At 38.1% G+C, this 16,098-nt stretch overlaps 1 protein-coding gene across 1 annotated transcript in view; it reads right to left on the minus strand.

The window, feature by feature from the left end:
- Positions 1-3,150: 3,150 nt before the first annotated feature.
- Positions 3,151-16,098, minus strand: part of LOC131904861 (selection and upkeep of intraepithelial T-cells protein 10-like) — a 44,371-nt gene continuing 31,423 nt past the window's right edge. Inside the window, exon 7 of the mRNA XM_059255861.1 lies at positions 3,151-3,344. Within this exon, the coding sequence (XP_059111844.1) occupies positions 3,195-3,344 (150 nt within the window). The 3' untranslated portion in view covers positions 3,151-3,194. The remainder of the gene's footprint in view (positions 3,345-16,098) is intronic.

Below are 16,098 nucleotides of genomic sequence, written 5' to 3' on the forward strand. Positions count from 1 at the left end.
TTAACTTACTCCTGGTTCTGACCACATTATTTTTCTAATTCTCATGTTCTCAAAATATGCCCTTAATTTCCAGCCAATGTCTCTGTTGTGGGGAAATGATTATTCGTAGTCCAGCACCGACTCTCCTGAGGGGAGGCAAACCGGTCCCTTTAATCTCGAGCTCAATGGGGGCAGCAGCCACCCCATGCACCAGCCTGCGGTAGTGCGCACAATTTAACCCTTAGCTCAGACAGTCCTTGCTTTGCAGAACAGGTCCAGTGGGGGAGAACACTACTTCCTCTTCTTCCTACCTTGGTGCGGCACTCCTTTCTTCTTGCCACCGAAAGAGGGAGGCCTGGAATGCTTCTTGCCTCCCAAGCCTCCTTTCCTCTTCTCTCCCTGGCCCGGCGGTCCACCTTTTCTCTTGCTCAAAGGTCCCTGCCGGCCCCCCTTTCTCTTGCCCTTCTGGCCCATTTTCCTCCCCTTAGCAGCCTCTTCTTGGTCCTCCTCCCTCATCTGCTTCCAGCTGAGGCTTCTTGCTGTTCATGACTCAAAGTAGCTCCAACTGGTTCTTCTTCTCGGCTGCAAAGTCCCCAAAGTGGGGCTGAAACTTCCTCTTCTTGCCAGTAATTAATAAAGGTGTTGATTAGCAAAGAGTGAGGTGTTGCTAAGAAGACTCCTACCCTGATGGCTTTTGGAGAAACGTAGACGACTTTGGAACTTTGGACTAGAAAGTCAGTCAAAGTTTACACAAATAACTTAACAGGCAATTCTACTAGGAGCCTGGAAAACAGTACTGAGAATAGAGTGGACTAGATAGACACAGCTCAAGAGCTTCCAAGGGAAATAAAGTCTCTGTAAACAACTGGACTAAAGGCCATTCAAAGGGTATTTTGGAAAAAAAAATCTGGCTATCTTCTGTCCGTGTATTGCCAATTTGCTGAACTTAAAAGTAATGGACTCATCTCTTTGGCGTAGGAAATTTCAAGAGTATATAATTTTAGAAAATTGTCTCTCCCTCTCCTAAAAGCTAACAATTGACAATAACTCCAAAGCTAGGGATGAAATTTCATGTTCAATTCTTATTACTTGCTGTGGTTTGGTCTGGTTTAGGCTTGCACAGGTCTTTTGCATGCTGTTACAAATATTGTGAGTTAATGTATAGCTTCTGTGTTGTAGCAGAATCTACTGCTCACTTATAGTTATTCCCCACCTCTGGCTCTTACATGCTCCTACAATGATCCTTGAGTCCTGAGAGAGGGTTGCAGTATATATGCCCACTTTAGAGCTGAGCATCCTGCAGTTGTTTAGTGCCTGTACCTTGGCCAGTTGTGAGTCTCTGTGTTAATTATTGTCTACTGCAAATGTAAGCTTCTCGGGTGAGTTTTCAGAGATGCAGTGATCTGTGAATATAATAACAAGTCATTAGGAATTGGTTTAATGCTATGTTCATTAGTCAGGATTATGGTAGTAGGTCCCTCCCCCCACTTACAGCCTATGTCCTGTTTAGCCACGGGTTCTTTGCCTGATAATGGAGCCAGATATGAGATTCATCTTGTGGATTGGAACTTAAATCCAATGAAAAAGTGGTTGGTTAATCTTTTGATGTCTGTGTCACTATTACAGCAGCAGGCTGGCAGGGTTCACAGCTGTGTATAATTAATGATTACTTTTATCCTCTGGTAGCATACATAGTACCTTCCAGAACTATGAAAGCTAGCTAATATTGATGGAGCTTTCAGATCTGAGCTGGAAAGATGGCTTGGTCTTTAAAGACTAAGGCCTACCTTCAGTGATTTCTTTTTCTATTTCTTTACATTGAAACTGTTTTTTTAAATCATTTTTTAAGAATATATTCTAAAAAATCCAAACACCCATTTTTTTTTTTCACTTAGTTTCATCATCATCTCGAAAAAGCAGAGATTTGGGTCCATTTATATTTCTGATCAGTGTATTTTAAGGATTTTTTTCACTTTTAATCATGTTTGTCTGTGACTGTGTGGGGGTATGTACATGAGAGTACATATGCAAAAATTAAGCTTTGAAAGAGTTTTGGATTCTTTGGAACTGGAGTTACATGTGCTTATAAGCCATCTAATAAGGGTACTGGGATCCAAACTCTGGTCCTCTGAAAGAGCAACAAATACTCTTAATCACTGAGCCATCTCTCCAGCCCCTCTCACTGATGTATTTTAATTCTTTCAGGAAATATTTAGACTTTTTGATTCATTTTGTGTTTATTAGTTACCTTTCTATATGTGTAGGTATTCTCATACCCAGGAGTTATTATTTATGATACTAATATATTTATTTTGATACTATTATATGAAAATTGCAAAGATAATACATAGGTAATATATTTTTGAATTTTTGAAGACTAGGAAAATATTTCATTTTGCTGCTAAATATTGGCTTTATATAAAAGTATATTATTTGGTTTAAAATACATTTCCCTAAAGTTTTGTATCATTGTTTTCACTGCCTAAGTGATCCTTTCTTCAAAAGTGAAATCCTATGTTCACATTTGAAGAAAATTTGTCAAAGAATCATTTTAAACAAATCCATGTTGATTCAGTCCTTACTGAGTTTATTTTGTGGAGGAGAATATGCATCACAGGCCACATGGACACTCATTGGCATCTATATGATGACAAAGCTCAAAATAAAAATGTCATTTTTTGCCCTGAAAATACATATACAAACAACAAAAACAGTCTCAGCACATTGTATTTATATATCTGTGCATACATATACATATATGTGTGTTTAACAAAAATAAAGAAAAAGAGACTATCATTTTGAGGGGGCATTGTAACTAGAGTTTTCCTGCCTGGCCCACAGTCAGGACAAATCTCTCTCACCTGCCAGTCCCACAGCTGCTCAGACCCAACCAAGTAAACACAGAGACTTATATTGTTTACAAACTGTATGGCCGTGGCAGGCTTCTTGCTAACTGTTCTTACAGCTTAAATTAATCCATTTCCATACATCCCACATGAGGGCATGAGAAGGCTTGGAAGGAGGGTACCTTAAAGGAGATAGAGAATAAAGAGAAGGGAGATGCAATGTAATTGTATTTTAATTTAAAAATGTATTTTTAAAAATCTACACTTTTTAGACAGAACAAAATTTGATCAAAGAACCTCTCAATTGTATATTTTGCAGATATAAATTTTATAGTTCAAATCAGAATCCTTTTCTCTTTCTTTACTGTCTCAGGTTCCCGAATTGAGACTGCAATTCAATCTTAAGGGCTGAAGAGGATTGAAGATCTCCTCTTCACAGCTTCCTTGGGGCTGATTGAAGATCTCCTCTACAATACTTCCTTGGAGCTGGACCGTTTCCTCTCTGCAATCTCTGAGGAACTGAGCAAATACATAGATATTTTAGTTTGAGAGGGGTCTGGGAAACTCCATATTCATGGAAGGTTGTGGGGTCATCTTATAGTATAATCTGACACATACACACACACACACACACACACACACACACACACTGTATCATTTAGCAACTTGTTATTCACAATCTTCATATTAATGTTAATAAAAGGTCTTCTTCTACCATAAGTTACTCAAGAACCACAGTGTTAGGAAGTAATTAGACTTAAGGCAGAATCTGACAATGTAAATCATGGCAGATGATGACATTTTGTTTCAGTTGTTTGGTGTATATATACAGATCTCTTAAGATGGCTGTCCTCAACATCTTAACTTTTGAGTTTAGAAATGAGGTCTCTGGAACTGTTATCTTTATAGATTATTTAAAGCAGAAGTGACTAAGACAGTTCATTTTTATAAAGGAACATGAACTGTGAAGTCTCTCTTTATTTTATTTGTTCTTCTCTCATACAATACATCCTGACTACAGTTTTCCCTCCCTCCACTCCTCCCAGTTCCCTCCACCACCTCTCCTCTCCCACAGATCCACCCCTCCTCTGTTTCAGAAAAGATCAAGCCTCACAGGGATATCAACTAAATGTGGCATAACAAGGTGAAATAAGACTAGGCACATACCCTCGTATCAAGGCTAGACACGGCAACCCAGTAGGAGGGAAAAAGTGTGAAGAGCAGGTGAAAGAGTCAGAAATATCCCCTCCCCCACCATTAGGAGTCCCACAAAAATGCCAAGCTAACAACCATGACATTTGCAGAGGATCTAACACAGACCCATGCAGGCTCTGCAATTATCACTTCACTCTCTGTAAGCCCCTATGAACACCGTTTAGTAGCTTCTGTGGGCCATGTACTTAGTAGATTCTGTGGGCCATGTTCTTGTGGTGTCCTTGATCCCTCTGGCTCTTACAATTCTCGTCCATCTCCACCCCCACTTTCTGTGGGATTCCCCAAGCTCTAAGGGGAGAGACCTAAGGAAGTCCTCCAATTTGGGCTCCCTTTACCCAATGTTTGGCTATGGGTCTCTGTATCTGATCCCATAAGCTGTCAGAGGATGCCTCTCTGGTGACAGTTGGGCTAGGCAATGATCTATGAGTTTAACAGAATATCATTAGGAATCATTTTGTTGATTTTTTTCTATCTTAGGTCTCTGGGTTGTCTAGTCTCCAGTTCGTGGTCATCTAAACAATGTCAGGCATTGGCTCCCTCTCCTGGGATGGGCCTCAAATTAAAGCAGTCATTGAATGGCCACTCCACAAGTTCTGCCCCTCAGTTGCCCCAGCACACCTCACAGGCAGGATAGATTGTAGGTCAAAGGTTTTGTGTCTGGGTTGGTCCAGTCCCACCACTGGAGGACTTGCCTGGTTACAGAAGATGGCCAGTTCATGATCTGTATCCTCCATTACTACAAGTCCTTGATAAGGTCACCCTCATAGAATCCTGGGAGTTTCTAGTAAACTAGGTTGCCACATGACCCCCAAACACTATATCCACTTATCCTTCCCAGTGCTATTTCCCTCCATCCCTCTGCTTAACTGTCCCCTTCTGTTCCCATTGTCACTTGCTCCCAGAACACTCACAAAAATCTATTCAATTTCCCCTTCCCAGGGAGATCCATGTGTCCCCCTTAGAGGCCTCCTTAATACTTAGTCTTTCTGGGTCTGTGGAATTGTACCATGATTATCATTTACTTAACAGCTAATATCCACTTATAAGTGAGTATACACTATGTTCATCTTTCTGGGTCTGTGTTATCTCACTCGGGATTATTTTTTTCCTAGATCCATCCATTTGCATGCAAATTTCATGATGTCATTTTTTTAACAGCTGAGTAATACTCCCCTGTGTAAGTGTACCATATTTCCTTTACTCATTCTTTGGATAAGGGACATCTAGATTGTTTCCAGTTTCAGATTATTATGAATAAAGTCACTACAAAGTTAGTTGAGCAAGTGTCTTTGTGGTAAGATGGAGCATCCTTCAGGTATATGCCCAGTAATAGCATAGCTGGGTCTTGAGGTAGGTCAATTCCCAGTTTTCTGTGGAACTGCCATATGGATTTCCATAGTGGTTGTATGAATTTGCAATCCTACCAGCATTGGAAGGTGGTTCCCCTTGCTCCATATCCTCTTCAGCTAGAGCTGTTGCTTGTGCTTTTGATCTTAGCTATTCTGACAGGTGTAAGTTGGAATTTCAGAGTTGTCTTGATTTGCTTTTCCCTGATGGCTAAGGATGTTGAACATTTCTTTAACTATTTCTCAGCAATTTGAGATTTCTCTTTTGAGATTTCTCTGTTTAGCTCTGTATACCATTTTTATTGGATTATTTGGTTTGTTGATATCTAGTTTCTTTAGTTCTTTATATATTTTGGATATTAGTCCCCTGTTAGATGTATAGTTGATGAAAACCTTTTCCTGTTTCATAGGCTGTTGTTTTGTCCTATTGACAGTGTCCTTTGCCTTACAGAAGCTTTTCAGTTTCATGAGGTTCCATTTATTAATTGTTGATCTTAGTGCCTGTGCTATTCATTTTCTGTTCAGGAAGCTGTCTCCTGTGACAATGTGTTCAAGTCTATTCCCCACTTTCTCTTCTATCAGGTTCAGTATATTTGATTTTATGTTGAGGTCTTTGGTCCACTTGGATTTGAGTTTTGTGTAGGGTGATAAAAATGGATCTATTTGTATTCTTCTACATGCAGGCATCCAGTTAGACTAGCACTACTTGTTGTAGATGCTTTCTTTTTTCCATTGTACACTATTGGCTTCCTTGTCAAATATGAAGCATCCATAGGTATGTGAAGTTATGTCTAAGTCTTCAGTTAAATTCCATTAATCACCTTTCTGTTTTTATGCCAATGCCATGTGGGTTTTATTTCTCTTGCTCTGTAGTACAGTAGAAATCAGGGCTGGTGATACCTCCAGAAGTTCTTTTATGATGTTGATACTACTGATCCTTGAACATGGGAGATTTTTCTATCTTTTGATATCCTCTTCAATTTCTTTCTTCAATCAAAAACTTGAAGTTTTTTATCATACAAGTCTTTTGCTTGCTTGGTTAGTGTTACCTCAGAATAATTTATATTATTTGAGGATATTGAGAGGATATTGTTTCTCTGATTTCTTCCTCACTCCATTTGTTATTTGTATGTAAGAAGGCTACTGATTATTATTTTTTAGAGTTAATCTTGTATCCAGCCACTTTGCTAAAGGTGTTATCAGCAGTTCCCTGCTAGAATTTTGGGGGTTGTTTATGTATAATAACATATCATTTGTGAATAGCAATGGTTTGACTTCTTTCTTTCTTTGTGTCCTCTTGATCTCCTTCAGCTTTCTTATCACTTTAGCTAGAACTTCAAGAACTATATTGAGTAGATATGGAAAGAATGGACATCCTTTTTGTGTTCCTGATTTTAGTGAAATTTCTTTGTGTTTCTCTCCATTTAATTTGATGTTGGCTATCAGCTTGCTGTACATTGCATTATTATGTTGAGGTATGTTTCTTGTATCCCTGATCTCTCCAAGAGTTTACATCTATGCCTCAAATGCAAGCATACATACCCTTGTAAAAGAAACATTACTAAAACTTAAATCACACATTGACCCTCACACATTGATAGTGAGAGACTTTAGTACCCCGTGCTCACCAACGGACAGGTCATCTAGACAAAACTCAATAGATATACTGGAGCTAACAGATGTTATAAACCAAATGGATCTAACAGATATCTACAGAAAATTTTACCCAAACACAAAAGAATATACCTTTTTTCAGTGCCTCTCCAAACTTTCTCCAAAATTGACCATATACACAGTCACCAAACAAATTTCTACTAGAAACATCTACTAGAAATTTTGAAATAATACCCCGCATCCTATCAGACTGCCATGGATTGAAGCTGGATTTCAACAACAGAAAGCCTACAAACTCATGGAAACTGATAAACTCTCTACTGAATGAAAAGTGAGTCAGGACAGAAATAAAGAAATTAAAGACTTTCAAGAATTCAATGAAAATGAATACACAACATAGCAAAGCTTATGGGACATGATGAAAGTAGTGCTAAGAGGAAAGTTTATAGCACTAAGTGGTACATTAAAAAGAAATTTTGTGAGATCTCATATTAACAACTTAACAGCACACCTGAAAGCTCTAGATAAAAAAGAAGTAGGCATACCTAAGAGGAGTAGATGCCAGGAAATAACTTATGAAACTGAGGGTTGAAAACTATAAGATATAAACAAAGAGAACAATACAAAGAATCAATGAAACAAAGAGTTGGTTCTTTGAGAAAAATCAGCAAGATAGACAAATCTTTATCCAAACTAACTAAAAGACACAGAGATAATATCCAAATTTACAAAATCAGAAACAATAAAGGGACATAAAAACAGATTCTGAAGAAATCCAAATAATCATTAGGTTATACTTTAAAAACCTGTACTCCACAAAATTGGAAAACCTTAAAAGCAGTGGATTTCTTGATAGATAATTTTCTTGATAGATGCCACTTACCAAAGTTACATCAAGGACAGATAAACACTTTAAACAGACCTATAACCCCTAAGGATATAAAAGAAGTCATTAAAAGTTTCTCAATCGCTCAAGGCTTTAGGCCCAAGGGCACAACCTGTGCCACCATACCCCCACCCATTGCAGCCCCAATTACAGGCCAGTAGGCAGGACTCCTGCAGGCAGGCTTGACTACCACCCATTAGAACCTGTAACTTACAAGCCCCACTCTACCCCCCCCCAAACCCACCCATCCTTGAGACTGCAGCCTCTCCCTGAGACACAGACTCCACCAGCTCCAATTGACAAAGAACTCTGATTGGACCAAGAGTGTCAATTGGACCAAGAGAGTTTCCCTGAGACACAGACACCATTAACACCAATTGGAGGAAGAGATGGTTAGATGCCAGTGCAAGAATATATTCAATAGCATAAAGAGAAATATAGCACCACCAGAACCTAGTGGGTCTACATCAGCAAGACCTGAACATCCCAATGTAGAAGAAGCAGAAGAAAATGACCTTAAAATGACTTTAAGAAGATGATAAAGGTCTTTAAAGAGGAAATGAAAAATCCCCTTAAAGAAGCTGAGGAAAAGACAAACAAAAAACTGGAAGAAATCAATAAATCCTTTAAAAAAAAAGTCGAGAAAAACAAGGAAAAGCAATCAAACAAATGGAGGAAACAGTTCAAGACTTGAAAACTGAAATAGAGGTGATAAAGAAGACACAAATGGAGGGAATACTGGAAATGGAAAGCCTGAGTAATGAACAGGAACTCCACATGCAAGTATAACCAATAGAATGCAAGAGATAGAGGAGAGAATCTCCAGTATTGAAGGTACAATAGAGGAAATAGATTCATCAGTCAAAGAGAACTTTAAGACTACAAAATCATAACACAAAACATCCAGGATATCTGGGACACCATGAAAAAACCAAACCTAAGAATAATAGGGATAGAAGAAAGAGAAGAATACCAGCTCAAAGGCACACAGAATATATTCAACAAAATCATATAAGAAAACTTTTCCAACCTAAAGAAGGAAATTCTATGAAGATACAAGAAGCTTACAGAACACCAAATAGACTGGACCAAAAATACTCTCCTTGCCACATAATATTCAAACCACTAAACATACAGAATAAAGAAAAAATACTAAGAAGTGCAAAGGAAAAAGGTCAAGTAACATAAAGGCTGACCATGAGAATAACACCTGACTTCTCAATGGATACTCTGAAAGACAGAAGGTTCTGAACAGACATATGAAGACTAAGAGACCATAAGTGCCAGTCCAGAATATTATACCCAGTAAAATTCTCAATTGCCATAGATGGAGTAAATACGATATTCCGTGATAAAACCAGATTTAAAAATTCTCAATTGCCATAGATGGAGTAAATACGATATTCCGTGATAAAACCAGATTTAAACTGCTGTGGATATCGCTCTGTATAAATAAAATGCTGATTGGCCAGTAGCCAGGCAAGAAGTATAGGCGGGACAAGCAGAGAAGAGAATTCTGGGAACAGGAAGGCTGAGTCAGGACACACTGCCAGCCACTGCCATGAGTACCAACATGTAAGATACTGGTAAGCCATGAGCCATGTGGCAAGGTATAGATTTATAGAAATGGGTTAATTTAAGATGTAAGAACTAGATAGCTAAAAGCCTGAACCATTAGGCCAAACAGTTTAAATAATATAAGAGTCTGTGTGTTTATTTTATAAGTGGGTTGTGGGACTGCTGGGGCTTGGTGGGAGCTAGAGAGAAACTCTCCAGTTACAGTCCACAAATCCAGCCTGACAGAAAGCACTAGAAGGAAAAATCCAACCTAAGTAAGTTAGATGCACCCATGAAAATACAGGGAGTAGATAATCCCACACCAACACATCCCAAAGAAGGGAAACACACAACACTACCACCAAAAAATAACAGGAATTCACAATCACTGGCCATTAATATCCCTTCATATCAATGGACTCGTTTCGCCTATAAAAAGACACAGACTAACAGAATGGATACAAAAACAGGATCCATCCTTCTGTTGCATACAAGAAACACACCTAAGCCTAAAAGACAGACACCAACTCAAAGGGCTGGCAAAAGTCTTTCCAGTTAAATGGGCTTAATAAGCAAGCTGGTGTAGCTATTCTAGTATCTAACAAAATAGACTTTCAACTAAAATTAATCAAAAGAGATTGAGAAGGACATTACTTATTCTTCACAGGAAAAATCCATGAAGACAAAGTCTCAATTCTGAATGTTTATGCCCCCAAATAAAAGGGTACCCACATATGTAAAAGAAACATTACAAAAGTTTAAATCAACATCAGACCAACACTAATAGTAAGAGACTTCAACATCCTACTCTCACCAATGAACAGGCGTGGTTGATACATTGTGCACCCCAATAAATTTATCTGGTGGTCAGAGAACAGAACAGCCACTATATTAAACATAGTTTTAGGCAGTGGTAGCACACACCTTTAATCCTAGCATTCAGGAGACAGAGATCTGTCTGGATCTCTGTGAGTTCAAAGCCACACTGGAAACAGTCAGGCCTGGTGACACATGCCTTTAATCCCAGGAAGTGATGTCAGGAAGCAGAAAGGTATATAAGGCATGAGGACCAGGAACTAGAGCCTTTTTTAGCTTTTAGCTTTTAGCAGCAGTTCAGCTGAGATCCATTTGGATGAGGATTCAGAGACTTAAAGTCTGAGGAAAAAAGATCAGCTGAGGAATTGGCAAGGTGAGGTTGGATGTGGCTTGTTCTGTATCTCTGACCTTTCAGTGTTCACCACAATACCTAGCTCTGGTTATTTCATTTATAAGACCATTTAACATTTCATCTTACAAACAGGGCTGTTAGACAGAAACTTAACAGAGAAATAAGGGAACTAATAGTCATTATGATTCAAATGGACTTCATAGACATCTACAGAACATTCCACCAAAAAACAAGAGAATATACCTTCTCAGCACCCCACAGAACCTTCTCCAAAGCAAATCTCAACAAATACAAAAAAAAATTGGAATAACCAATTGTATTTTATTGGACCACCATGGCTTAAAGTTAGAATTCAACAGCAAAACAATTTACAGAAAACCTATAGACTCGTGGAAACAGAATAATGCCTAAGTGAATCACCAATGGGTCAAGGAAGAAATTAAAGACTTCCTAAAATTCAATGAAAATGAATGTACAACATACCCAAATTTGTAGGACACTATGAAAGCAATACTAAGAGGAAAGTTCATAGCTCTAAATGCCTTCATAAAAAAATTGGAGAACTCTCACACTAGCAACTTAACAGCACACCTGAAAGCTCTAGAAGAAAAAGAAGCAAACTCACCCAGAAGGAGTAGACACCAGGAAATAATCAAATTGAAGGCTGGAATGAATAAAATAGAAACAAAGAGAACAGTACAAAGAAGCAACAAAACAAAGAGTTGGTTCTTTGAGAAAATAAACAAGATAGACTAACCCTTATCCAAACTAACCAAAAGGCAGAGAGAGCGCATCCAAATTAACAAAATCAGAAATGAAAAGGGAGACATAACAACTGACAATGAGGAAATACAGCAAATCATCAGGTCATACTTCAAAAACCTGTACTGCACAAAATTGGAAAATCTAAAAGTAATGGACAATTTTCTGGATAGATACCATATACCCAAATTAAATCAAGACCAGATAAACAATTTAAATAGACCCATAACTCCTATGGAAGTAGAAGCAGTCATTAAAAGTTTCCCAACTAAAAAAGGCCCATGGCCAGATGGTTTCAGTGCAGAATTCTACCAGAATTTCAAAGGAGAGCTAATACCAATATTTCTCAAATTGTTCCACACAATAGAAACAGAAGGAATATTCCCAAACTCTTTCCATGAGGCTATATTTACCAAACCACACAAAGATGTAACAAAGAAAGAGAATTACAGACAGATCAATCTTCCTCATGAACATTGATGCAAAAATACTCAAAAAACTACTGGTTGCCGGGCGGTGGTGGTACACGCCTTTAATCCCAGCACTCAGGAGGCAGAGCCAGGTGTGAGTTTGAGGCCAGCCTGGGCTACCAAGTGAGTTCTAGGAAAAGGCGCAAAGCTACACAGAGAAACCCTATCTCGAAAAACAAAAAACAAAAAACAAAACAAAACAAAACAAAAAACTACTGGCAAATCAAATCCAAGAACATATCAAAAAACTTATACAACATGATCAAGTAGGCTTCATCCCAGAGATGCAGGGATGGTTCAGCATACAAAAAAATCTGTCAATGTAATCCATTATATAAACAAACTGAAAGAAAAAAACACATGATCATCTCATTAGATGCTGAAAAAAGCCTTTGACAAAAGTCCAGCACCCTTTCATGACAAAGGTCCTGGGGAGATCAGGAATACAAGCAAAATACCTAACCATAATAAAGGCAATTTACAGCAAGCCAATAGCCAACATCAAACTAAAGGAGAGAAACTCAAAGCAATTCCACTAAAACCAGGAACAATACAAGGCTATCCACTCTCACCACATCTATTCAATATAGTACTCAAAGTTCTAGCTGGAGCAATGAGACAACAAAAGGAGATCAATGGGATACAAACTGGAAAGGAAGAAGTTAAACTTTTGCTATTTGCAGATGATATGATAGTCTACTTAAGTGAACCCCAAAATTCTACTAGAGAACTCCTACAACTGACAAACACCTTCAGTACTGTGGCAGGATACAAGATTAACTCAAAAAAATCAGTATCCCTCCTATATACAAATGATAGATGGGCCAAAAAAGAAATCGGAGAAACATCACCCTTTACAATAGCCACAAATAATATAAAATACCTTGGGGTAACTCTAACCAAACAAGTGAAAGACCTATATGACAAGAACTTTAAGTCCATGAAGAAAGAAATTGAAGAAGATATCAAAAAATGGAAAGCTCTCCCATCCATGCTCAAGGATAGGTAGAACCAACATAATAAAAACGGCAATCTTACCAAAAGCAATCTACAGATTCAATGCAATCCCCATCAAACTCCCATCACAATTTTTCACAGACCTCAAAAGAACAATACTCAACTTCATATGGGAAAACAGAAAACCTAGGATATCTAAAACAATTCTTTACAATAAAGCAACTTCTGGAGGCATCACCATCCCTGACTTCAAGCTCTACTATAGAGCTATATTAATGAAAATGGTTTGGTCTTGGAATAAAAACTGACATGTCCAACAATGGAATCAAATGGAAGATCCTGACATTAATCTACACACCTATGAACACCTGATTTTTTGACAAAGAAGCTAAAACTGTGCAATTGAAAAAAGAAAGCATCTTAAACAAATGGTGCTGGCATAACTGGATGTCAACATGTAGAAGGCTGCAAATAGATCCATATCTGTTACCGTGCACAAAACTTAAGTCCAAGTGGATCAAAGACCTCAACATAAATCCAGTTACTCTGAACCTGATAGAAGAGAAAGTAGGAAGTAGTCTTGAACACATTGGCACCAGAGATTACTTCCTAAATATAACACCAGTAGCACAGACACTGAGAGAAACAATTAATAAATGAGACCTCTTGAAACTGAGAAGCTTTTGTAGGGCAAAGGACATGGTCAACAAGACAAAACAACAGCCTACAGAATGGGAAAAGATCTTCACCAACCCCACATCCGACAGAGGAATGTTCTCCAAAATATGTGGTCGATTTTAGAGAAGGTTCCATGGGGTGCTGAGAAGAAGGTATATTCTTTTTTGTTAGGATGGAATGTTCTGTAGATATCGATTAAGTCCATTTGAGTCATAACATTAGTTAAGTCCTTTATTTCTCTGTTAAGTTTCGATTTGGCAGATCTGTCCAGTGGTGAAAGTGGGATGTTGAAGTCTCCCACTATTAACGTGTGGGGTTTTAATATGTGGTTTAAGCTTTAGTAATGTTTCTTTTACATATATGGGTGCCCTTGTGTTTGGGGCACAAATGTTCAGAATTGAAACTTCATCTTGGTAGATCTTTCTTGTGATGAGTATGTAATGCCCTTCTTGATCTCTTTTGATTGATTTTAGTTTGAAGTCTATTTTGCTGGATATTAGTATGGCTATACCTGCTTGCTTCTTAAGACCATTTGATTGAAAAGTCTTTTCCCAGCCTTTTATTCTTAGGTAGTGTCTATCTTTGAATTTGAGGTGTGTTTCTTGTATGCAGCAGAAAGATGGGTCCTGCTTTCATATCCATTCTGTAAGCCTGTGTCTTTTTATAGGTGAATTAAGTCCATTGATATTAAAGGATATTAATGACCAGTGATTGTTCGTTCCTGTTATTTTTTGGTGGTAGTGTGTGTGTGTACTTCTCTTCTTTGGGGTTTATTGCTGTGGCATTATCTATTGCCTATGTTTTCAGGGTGTATCTGACTTCCTTAGGTTGGAATTTTCCTTCTAGTGCTTTCTGTAGGGCTGGGTTTGTGGATAAGTATTGTTTAAATCTGGCTTTGTCATGGAATGTCTTGTTCACTCCGTCTATGATTGAAAGTTTTGCTGGGTACATTAGTCTAGGCTGGCATCCATGGTCTCTTAGTGTCTGCATTACATCTGTCCAGGTCCTTCTGGCTTTCAGAGTCTCCATTGAGAAATTGGATGTTATTCTGATGGGTTTGCCTTTATAAGTCACTTGGCCTTTTTCCTTTGCTGCTCTTAATATTCTTTCTTTATTCTGTACATTTAGTTGTTTAATTATTATGTGGCAAGGGGACTTTTTTGTGGGGGGGTCTAGTCTGTTTGGTGTTCTATAGGCTTCTTGTATCTTCATAGGCATTTCCTTCTTTAAGTTGGGAAAGTTTTCCTCTATGATCTTGTTGAATAATGAAATTGAGGAAAAGGCAAACAAAAAAAAATAGGAAGAACACTATAAAAAAAAAAACTAGAGGAAAGGACAAATAAAGCAGAAGAAAACAATAAATCCCTGAAAGAAAATCATGAAAAAGCAATGAAACAGATGAAGGAAACAGTCCAAGACCTGAAAAGGGAAAGAGAAAAAATGAAGAAGACACAAACAGAGGGAATGCTGGAAATAGAAAATCTGAGTAAATGAACAGGAACTTCAGATGCAAGTATAACCAACAGAATGCAAGAGATGGAAGAGAGAATCTCTGGCATTGAAGATATGGTAGAAGAAATAGATTCATCAGTCAAAGAAAACACTAAAGCCAACAAAGCCATGACCCAAAATGTCCAAGAAATTTGGGACACTATGAAAAGACCAAACCTATGAATAATAGGGATAGAGGAAGGAGAATACCAACTCAAAGGCATACAAAATATGTAAAGACTCAAGAAACTAGACAGCAAAATACCAAACAATCCAATTTTAAAAATAAACTACAGATATAAACAGAGAATTCTCAAAAGAAGAATCCCAAATGGCCGAAAGACATTTAAGGAACTGCTCAACATCCTTAGTCATCAGGGAAATGTAAATCAAAACAACTCTGAGATCTTACACCTGTCAGAATGGCTAAGATCAAAAGCATTGCAGACAGCTTCTGTTGGAGAGGATGTGGAACAAGGGGAATACTCCTCCACTGTTGGTAGGACTGTGAACTTGTACAGCCACTCTGGAAATCAGTATTGTGACTTCTCAGGAAAATGGGAATCAATCTACCTCAAGACCCAATGATACAACTCTTATATACCCAAGGGAGGCTCAATTATACCACAAGGACATTTGTTCAACTGTGTTCATAGCACCACTATTCATAATAGCCAGAACCTGGAAGCAACCTAGATTCCTTTCAACCAAAGAATGGATTAAAAAAATGTGGTACATATACACAATGGACTATTACTCAGGTGTAAAAAAAAAATGACATCATGAAATTTGCAGGCAAATAGATGGAACTAGAAAATATCATCCTGAGTGAGGTAACCCAGACTCAGAAAGACAAACATGGTACGTATTCACTCATAAGTGGATACTAGATATAAAGCAAATGATAACCAGACTACAACTCACAGTTCCAGAGAAGCTAGGAAACAAGGAGGACCCTAAGAAAGATATGTGGATCACCTTGGGAAGGAGAAACAGAGGAGATCTCCATGAGTAAACTGGGGATGGAGGGGGCAATAGAGAGGAGAGGATAGAGGATTAGAACATGAGGGAATAGGATGGTTGAGCTGGGAGAGGGACGAGTGGGAGAGCAATGAAAGAGATACCATGA

Source organism: Peromyscus eremicus, chromosome 2 (genome assembly GCF_949786415.1).
Source record: "Peromyscus eremicus chromosome 2, PerEre_H2_v1, whole genome shotgun sequence".
Taxonomy (NCBI): domain Eukaryota; kingdom Metazoa; phylum Chordata; class Mammalia; order Rodentia; family Cricetidae; genus Peromyscus; species Peromyscus eremicus.